Source organism: Siphateles boraxobius, unplaced genomic scaffold (assembly GCF_051911475.1).
Source record: "Siphateles boraxobius isolate OS27281-9 unplaced genomic scaffold, OSU_SipBor_1 66, whole genome shotgun sequence".
Lineage (NCBI taxonomy): Eukaryota > Metazoa > Chordata > Actinopteri > Cypriniformes > Leuciscidae > Siphateles > Siphateles boraxobius.
Window position 1 is genome coordinate 31,351,659 of NW_027509193.1, and position 9,898 is coordinate 31,361,556.

General features: G+C 40.5%; 1 protein-coding gene across 1 annotated transcript; it reads right to left on the bottom strand.

Moving 5' to 3' along the window:
* Positions 1-2,707: 2,707 nt before the first annotated feature.
* On the bottom strand, positions 2,708-7,008 carry LOC143722255 (uncharacterized). The gene is made up of 4 exons (XM_077213558.1): positions 6,581-7,008; positions 6,376-6,503; positions 5,606-5,684; positions 2,708-4,300 (listed from the first exon to the last, which is right to left on the bottom strand). The coding sequence occupies exons 1-4, from the start codon at positions 6,846-6,848 to the stop codon at positions 3,429-3,431; spliced, it is 1,347 nt and encodes a 448-aa protein (XP_077069673.1). The 5' UTR covers positions 6,849-7,008; the 3' UTR covers positions 2,708-3,428.
* Between the last annotated feature and the right edge of the window lie 2,890 nt (positions 7,009-9,898).

The window sequence follows — 9,898 nt, forward strand, 5'->3', positions numbered from 1 at the left end:
AACTTCAATTTTTGTGATATCAACTTCAAATTTGGAACACAACTTGGTTAGATATATGGCTTTAATTTTATAGGAATTTTCTAGTAAAAAATATTTTGTAAAATACATATTTTATAAAAAAAGAAAAAATATTAAGTACAGTATATTTGATTTACTGTAAGTTTAAACTTACATAACTTTTTCATACTTTAATTTTTTTTAAGTGCTTTCACTTCAACAATAATCTGCTGACTGTTTTCTTTAAAACAAGACCAAACTTAGTATCAGGTTGAGTGCAGGTAGCTGAAGACGAGGACACGGGAACTGAAGTATAGTTGATTTATTTACAAACTAAACTTACAGGAACAGACAGAAACAAAGGAAACTCCAGGACTTCAAAAACACACAACCTTACATCGACGACGACCAACAAACACTGAGGGAAAACACAAGGCTTAAATGAACAGGGACTAATAGGATAATTAACAGAACACAGGTGAAGAAACTGATCACAAACGAGGAGCGGGAAAAACTAACAGGACTAAACCAAAATCACAAAGACAGGGGGAAACAAGATCTCAAAACAGAACTTAAAACACAATGAAACATGACAGTACCTCCCCCCTCCCCGAAGGCGCGTCCTCGCGCCATATAACATCCAAAGGGGTGGGAGGGTGGGCGCCCTGGAGGCTGACGAGGGCGCGGTTGCACAGGAGCGGGAACCCTCCAGGGCGGAGCTGGTAGCTCGGGGAACCGGGGTGGAACAGGCTGTGGGACCCTCGGGCGTCCAGGGCGGAGCAGACTGTGGTGACCCGCGGGCATCCAGGGCGGAGCTGTGGGACCCTTCAGGCGGCCGTGGCGGTGAGGACCCTTCGGGCGGCCGTGGCGGTGAGGACCCTTCGGGTGGGCGCCCCCCCAAAATTTTAATGGGGAAATTGACAGGAAAGGGGGGCTCTGGCGCAGGATCAGCGGGCTCTGGCGCAGGATCAGCGGGCTCAGGCGCAGGATCAGCGGGCTCTGGCGCAGGATCAGCAGGCTCTGGCGCAGGACTGGACGGGACCAGCACATCACGTGAGTCGGAACTGGACGGGGCCAGCACATCACGTGACTCGGAACTGGACGGGGCCAGCACATCACGGGACTCGGAACTGGACGGGGCCAGCACATCACGGGACTCGGAACTGGACGGGGCCAGCACATCACGGGACTCGGAACTGGACGGGGCCAGCACATCACGGGACTCGGAACTGGACGGGGCCAGCACATCACGGGACTCAGAACTGGACGGGACCAGCACATCACGGGACTTGGAACTGGACGGGGCCAGCACATCACGGGACTCAGAACTGGACGGGGCCAGCACATCACGGGACTCGGAACTGGACGGGGCCAGCACATCACGGGACTCAGAACTGGACGGGGCCAGCACATCACGGGACTTGGAACTGGACGGGACCAGCACATCACGGGACTCAGAACTGGACGGGGCCAGCACATCACGGGACTCGGAACTGGACGGGGCCAGCACATCACGGGACTCAGAACTGGACGGGGCCAGCACATCACGGGACTTGGAACTGGACGGGGCCAGCACATCACCGGACTCGGAACTGGACGGGGCCAGCACATCACGGGACTCGGAACTGGACGGGGCCAGCACATCACGGGACTCGGAACTGGACGGGGCCAGCACATCACGGGACTCGGAACTGGACGGGACCACCTGGGGCTGGCTCTTGCTCGAAGACTGGCTCTGGCGGGCAGGCGATGGGTTCAGGCTCTGGCGGGCAGGCTATGGGTTCAGGCTCTGGCGGGCAGGCGATGGGTTCAGGCTCTGGTGGGCAGGCGATGGGTTCAGGCTCTGGCGGGCAGGCGATGGGTTCAGGTTCTGGCGGGCAGGCGATGGGTTCAGGCTCTGGCGGGCAGGCGATGGGTTCAGGCTCTGGCGGGCAGGCGATGGGTTCAGGCTCTGGCGGGCAGGCGATGGGCTCAGGGCAAACCGGACTTGGAACTGGCTGGAGGTGAAGAAACTGATCACAAACGAGGAGCGGGAAAAACTAACAGGACTAAACCACAAAGAATCACAAAGACGGGGGGAAACAAGATCTCAAAACAGAACATAAACACATTGAAACATGACACTTAGGTCTATATTCCAAAGCATTCTTGAATTACAATCATTTAAGTTTGAATAGTGCATTTTAAATAGAGCTAGTTTAATCCCTTTTTTATACCCTAAACAGACAAAGTGTCTCAGGAGTTACATACATTTCAAAACGTGCTAAATAACAACATGAACAACATATTACTTAATTTTCTCCTTCAGCACCTTAAGACAATGATCACAATTAATGTTAGCAGTATTCTTTTTTTTTTCAGAAGAAAAGTTTAATATATATTTATATTTACTTATTTAATCTGAATGTTCTACACCACTGGCAGCCATGTTGGATTTAGGTCAGGCTGACTAATTGATCACAAAAAATTTGAAGCAAATTATGCGACCAGCATACTCAAGACAGACCAGGCTGTCATAAGTGATAAAAGGATTTGATGAAAAAATCTTTCTCATGCCCCAAAAAAGACAATAAAAACAATGCATCTCGTGCGTCACGTTGCCTGTTTTAGGGTTAACATTGTTTGGAATCGTGTTATACAGAAGCATCTAGATGTGTGTATTAATTTAAAAAAGAGATGAACGAATAAACTTGACTCAAAACGAGTGAAATCATGCAAAATACTTTTTTATTCGTACTCCAGCATGGATGGAAATACACACACTAATGGTTGTTTGATTACACGTGGAATCTAGCAGACATATGACCTTGAGCAATCAACTCAAACTTGTACAAGCATTGTACATAATACATACTACTGACATCACACAGTTTCCAGTCAGTAAAGATCAAGTATTATTACTGGTTTCTATACACTAAAGGCCCTAAACTGACATACATTATGAATATATGTGAAAGAAGCCTAAAGTCCTAAACAGGGATGCATTTACCTCTGGTCATCTTTAATCTGGGCTATACACTAGCGGTCAAAAATTTGGAATAATACAGATTTAAAAAAATGTTTTTAGTGTTTTTTCTCACCAAGGCTGCATTTATTTGATCAATAATACAGTAATAAAGTAATAAACAGTAATGTGGTCTATATCATAATATAATATCTATATCATTATTATAAAATAAATGCAGCCTTGGGCATGAGAGACAAAAGATGAAAAAGTCTTTATTTATTTCAAAGTGTTTGTCCGGCAGTAATACAACAACGTTATCACTAAGTAATACACAGCCATACCTGACTATATATATTTCTGCTACAACCTACAGTAATACAGCCATTCTTGTAAAAGTGCTGCAACCTCACACTTCCGGAGTTCATATTCTTCCCAAAATTAGATATCACACAGCTACTGCAATCTCAAATTGAGAAAAAGCGTGCTACATAAAGCTATATTTTATACCATGGTAACTTTTCCTAGGGTTCTTCCTTACTGGTTTAGCTGTTTGGTCATGGACAGAGAGGTGTTGTTGTAGGGTGACTTTCTGTGTGAAACCCTTTCCGCAGGTTATACAAGTAAAAGGTCTTTCTCCTCTGTGGATGCGTTCGTGATTTCTTAGGCAGACTTTCTGGGTGAAACTCCTTCCGCAGGTGACGCAGCTAAAAGGTCTTTCTCCTCTGTGGATGCGTTCATGGGTTTGTAAATTTCCCTTCTGGGAGAACCCTTTTCCACAAAAACTGCATTTATAGGGCCTTTCCCCTGTGTGAACTACATAGTGAACCATGAGATTGGTGTTTGAATGAAAACATCTCCCGCAGACCTCACAACGAAATTTTTCATTTTGTTTCAGCTTTGCAAACCGATGTTTTCTGAGACGGTTTCGGCCAGCATTTTGGCGAACAAACACCCTACCGCCGTCAAAGCAACTGAAGTTGTTTGGCGGTTTCTGTACCTTTAATCTCTTTTCACTATGTTCTGAAGTGGTTGCAGCATCCATACATATTTCCTGTACTTCTCCATCCTCCCTGGACTCGAAGGGAAACTGGTCATTGTGCTCTACTGAAAACCTGTTGAGGACACAGTGACCATCAAAATCCAATGGATCGTCTATTGGTGCTATTAATTGGTCGACAGTGTCATCAATAGCAGTTCTTGTAGATTGCTTGTCTGTCGAATCAGAGGACGTGTTTTGTTTTTGCGATATCCCAGAAAATTCACCAGACACAAAGTGGTCATTGAAATTTTTGGAGGCTGCTAAGGGCTCATATGCCGAAGATGGCAGCTGTCCTCTTGAAATATGGGGAGTTTTCCCTGTTGGAATATTGAAAATAGTTCAAATCAAATCATTCTGTGAAACATAAACCAAAATAATTACACCCGAATGAGGATGTTTACATGACAACAATGCACAAAAAACAGAAAAGTTTTTCCTTTGCATTTTTCACATAGTCACTGATCACACGTATCCGCAAAAATGGCTAAAAACATTGTATTATGCTGCTAGGCCAGTAGTTGGCGATGTCACTTTGTAAAGAAACTAGGGGTGTCAAAATTACCTCATGCGATTATTTTTTTCCCATTTTAAAAATATTTAAAGCGGCATCTGTTTTTTTTCTTCATCCTTTGGCTGTACTACAGTATATGATAACGCTATCATTCACTAAACTGCTATTAAACCATTAAAGCACTATAAGGTGCAAAAAAATAACTTTAATCTGTACTGGTGCGTGTCTGTGCATCTCCTGTCTGCGTGACAGACACACTACTCATGCACACAGAAAGCCATTTCAGACAGCGTGCCGGCAACATTGGAGTTCTCTTTCGCGTTTGAACGGACAAAAACACACAAAAGTATGCCCAAATCCCCGCTTTGTCGAGTATCCTCGTAAGCACAGTCTTAAATTAGTTAAATAAAGTATTAAATGACGATAAATATTTATCGAGGACTTCTGATGTGTGTCAGATCCGCGTCATGCGTCAGGTCTTAAAGTGACAGCAGTCTAATAAACCTGCTGCTAATGTAAATCAAAGAACAAAAGAAAAAGAGAAAAATCACTCGCTGCTCTTGACTGAATAACTTTTGTAGCTTTAATAAGGATTCAATTATATATTAAATAATGAATGCAGTGAAGACTGTGAAGTGTTTGATAAACTAATTCATTTTCTGTGCATTTCCAACTTGTTAGATCAAATATGTGCAATTTTTATGTTTCTACATTTCATTTGAAGATTAACTGTGAAATTATTACAATACAAGTACATATCAAATACTTTAATGTTAGGTGTGATTCATCACGATTAATTACATAAAAATGTGTGATTAATTTGTTTTGTTTTTTTCTTAAATTGATTGACAGCACTGAAAGAAACACTTGACTGAACATGTAATACGCATGCGCATGACATCATCGTTTTCACAAATCCGGAGTTTGCACGGAGATGATATTGGTATAATTTTCAAAAACTTGAACTTTCAATCCCATTTTCAGGCTCCAAAAACGCCATTGTCGTGTAAATGCACTGCAGAAACGCATTCAAAGTTTTCAGTTTTTTGTTGAAAACAGTGTCATGTAAACGGCCCCTAATTAAAGATCTGCTAAAAATCTAAAACGTTACCTGTAAAACTGGGATAAGCGTCCACTTCAAAACTCTCCTCTTTGATTAAGACCAGGTTGGAGGGATGTTTATCTTCGTGCTGTCAAAATAAGCAGATCATGTAAACCAACATCTTGTTTTTCCATTTTATTTACGCAGGATTGTATAAATATGTTTAATTTTTTAAAAGAAATTAGGTCATTTGATTTTCAAGGGTGTGTACTGGGATTTTCACAGTACAGTTTAAATCATTCAGAATTAGCATTTTGATAGAGCATTGCAATGTGTTCATGACGCCAGTGTCATATTTAGCAAAACCTTGAAAATGTGCAAAACAAAGCTATTGAAATCAAGTTCATGGGTAGATAAAAAATAAAATAGTACAGTACGTAAAAATTTAATTGTAATTTCTATATTCATAGCACTATATCAACTATGAAAAATGACTGAAAAAAAACTCTATTGGGCAGATGGTGCAATAGGATTTAGCTCATTCTCTAGTAGGCTACCATATCTAGTTCATGGGACCATAGAAATGGTTAAAGTAACATTTTAATTACACTGTGTATTATACCATAATTATACCATTTCAAAGAGTGTCATGTGTAGGCTAATGCACCATTTGAAAGTGACAGATAAACCGTTTTAAAAATTAATCTGACTATAATTTGTCAAGCATTTGCAACTTATTTTACAACTTCCTTTTCTTTACAAACTTTAAGAGCATGTCAGCCTCCCAACTGTTGGCTTTTGAAACAAGTTTCATTTTGGGGAATCTAAATTAAACGAACCTTATAAGGCGAAACGGGGTACAGGTCGACATCGATCGCCAGCTCATCTTCTCTGGACTCCCTCCTCCGATCCCACAAACTGGAACACCACTCTTTTCCAAATATCCCTTTGATGGAGGGCTCTGGTCCTATCAGGAGTAAAATATGCATTATAATCATAGTAGTGGACATGAAAACAACTGTTTTAAGCAGAGGTTATATTTACCATCTTCTGTTTGAACACAAATGGAGCGATATGTTTTGGAGCCAGCGCGCGCTCCCTTTGTGATGCGCGTGCTTTCGGTTTGCCTTTCGCTCCCAAGACAGAACATTTCGTCTTTAAGTACTGTGTTTTCACTCATGACCCGAGACAGTTCTTGTCGTAAAAACGCAAAATCGCTGTCTACAATTTTGCAAATTTCTTCTATTGCCGTTTTAGTCGTTATCTCCATTATGGAGCTTAGTTGCAAACGAAACGATAGAGATTTTGACATATTTTAACAGTCGCGATTTTTTTGTTAGCAATGCAAGGAAAAAAACAGGCTAAAAAACCGTAAGGTCGGTCACCGAAAAAACAATTCCATTATGTGCAACTGTGATTAAAAAAACCGGATATAAAGTGTAAGTATGGAGACCTCGGCTTTTATCTTGCCTAAAAAAGTATCGTTAGCTTCCGGTTTATGTGGAGGAGTTCCCTGTTTTGGAAAGAGGGAATCACCTAACAGACTTTCCCTGCATTCAAATTCTTAAACTGTCTGCCCCAGATCCATTATCTCTATGGCTCTGATCTGCCCTAGACAGTTTTCGACATAAGCTTAATGTGTCCCAAATCATAGAATGCTGACATGAGCATTCAAATTACATCCTGATGAGATGATCGACTATTTCCACTGGATTTTTGGAAATGCAATATGCTTTTTTCCCTGCTAATATGGATTTCTGGTAACATTGCCCACAAGCCTGGCAAGACAGAGGAATTTGTAGCATTTCCCTCGAGAACGTTAATAAAAACTACAAACATGGCAGGAGACACATTTTAGTATGGTTTATCATCAGAAAAGATACAACATATTGATGATGCAGCATTATGACCACTGGGTGTCAATATAATGCAGTAAAGTAGGGATTTTCAAACCCAGCACTGCACACTTTGGATGTTTCACAGACATGTCTTATATTAAACTAGGATTAGGTCTTAGCTCAATTTAATATTTAAATACATGCACTTACATGTTTTAAGATATGTCAATGCAAGGTTGATTTAAGTTTAAACTAGGCTTAAGCCATGTCTGTGAAACTGGGGGTAAGTGTCATAGCTGAATTAACCTGACAAGTACCTACTCCATACCCATAATGCACTGTGAGAGTCTCGTGCCTGAATCTTCCATCCATCAAAGTTCAAAACTGCTGGTCTAATGTGACTACATTCATGTATAAAATCCTTTTTAATTGATTATTAAATTGTTGAATTAAGGTTTATACATGCTATGGATTCCATGACAAGAGTTCAAAATAAATCTTTCCATCTTACTACTGGAGCTGCCAGTTTGCTAAGTTTCAAATGATTATTGCAGCAAACACAAACTATTAAAAACTGGCAGCCCTTAGTGAATGAGGGTTTAGGGGGGCGATTTCGGACACAGCCCTGGTTCTGATGAGTCTTCAGGCCCCCACAGCAGGGATGGGCAACTTCGGTCCTGGAGGGCCACTTTCCTGCAGAGTTTAGCTCCAACCCTAATCAAACACACCTGAACAAGCTAATCAATGTCAAACAGCTCCCTGGCTCCTGAATCGTCATATCACCTACACAAATTCAGGCACTGGTAAGGATAGTAAGGACCCTAGCTCACTACACATTAGGTGATTCACTACTTTATTTATGAACAACAGAACTGATATTTTTCTGGCATTTAGGTTTTTAATGTTATTTAAAGTACTTTAAAATAAGTTTATATCATAAAAACATATACATGCAACATATATAAAAAAAAGTAAATTACTTATAATGTTAGCTAGATTATGTTAAGTACCAGTCTAACGATTTGTTTATGTCGAATATAATTTAATAACGTTTTATTTATCAAAACATATATCGCGTGTCATTATGTGTAGTGAGTTGGCTCGCGTGATTTATGCACTCCAGATTAAAGGGTTAGTTCACCCAAAAATAAAAATTCTGTCATAATTTTACTCACCCTCGTGTCGTTCCAAAGCTGTAAGACTTTCGTTCATCTTTGGAACAAAAAAGGAAGATATTATTAATGAAATCTGAGAGCTTTTTGTTCCTCTGTTGACCAATGAGGTTTATTCTCGAGTTACACAGCACGTTTGAGCTTCAGCAAGAACTAAGTAGTACTTCAATATTTGCTCATTCTATTTTGATGTAGATCATTAAACTATTACACTGCCTCAGAAGTCTGTCTGAAATAAGTTTTGTTTGCTCTCAAATGATGCCTACAAAATCATTGCCTGAAAACTAAAAACTACAGAACTCTTTTTTTAAGTTTTGATCATTCAATTTCACAACAAATGAATGTAAAGGAACTTTTCAAGCTTTTGAAGGTTTAAAAGCGCATGTTTTAAAAAATAATACAGTAATCTTCTACGTGTAAACTACAAAAACGTGAATTTATGAAAATGGTGATGTCATGCGCATAAGTATTACGTGTTCAGTCTATAGGTGCTTTCTTTAGAGTGACATCGTCAACTACTGGGCTGGCCCGGCAGCAAAATTTTAAGTCGTTTTCTCAGCTCCGTGAGAATGGTGAACGTTGTTGTGTAAAGCATTGTTGTGTAAATTTACCCTTATTTAAATACCCTCCTCCCATAAATTTTGTGTCTGAAAGGGAAGCTTTTACTGCATATGCTATAAGGTTGTCTGCAAAAATAACTCTTTAGTAAATCCAGACAATAATTTTTTAATGCCAAAAAGGGGTTTGCGCTGGCACAAGCTCTTAGTGAACCTGGCCCTAAAGGTGTGTTCACATTTGAATTTCAACAAAATTTAGAGGGCAACAAAAGGTCTATTGTACTACAGCATTGTTTTCCACAAGTGCCTATAGAAAGACGGTAAGGAAATGGGAAGATAGGTTTTCAATGTCCCAGTGCCTGTTGGTGCATTTTTTACAAATCTTGCTTTTTCACAGTTCTGGGAGACACACAAAACTCTCAAGTTTGTCCTCTATTTATCTGTAGCTCTTCAATGAATATGAGCAGCATGGCAAGGTGTCTGTCTTCTGCATTGGAGAATGAATTCTGCATTCTCAGAATTCATATATATATGCTCATCTTCTCTACAGGGGGAACACAAATTGAGCTCATGACTCAGCATGATGATATTTAATATATTGTCCATCAAGATGTTGCTCTGAGGTCTACAACAAATGTGCTCCCAAAGCACATTATAACTGCATGTCACGTGTTTTCAGTATAGCGATCGTTTACATACAGAAATCAAGTCTAAAGGTCAAGTGTCTGGAGAATGAGGGACACATAGTGAGCAGTGGTATTTTTATTTATATCGGTTAGGACTGAAGACACCAGT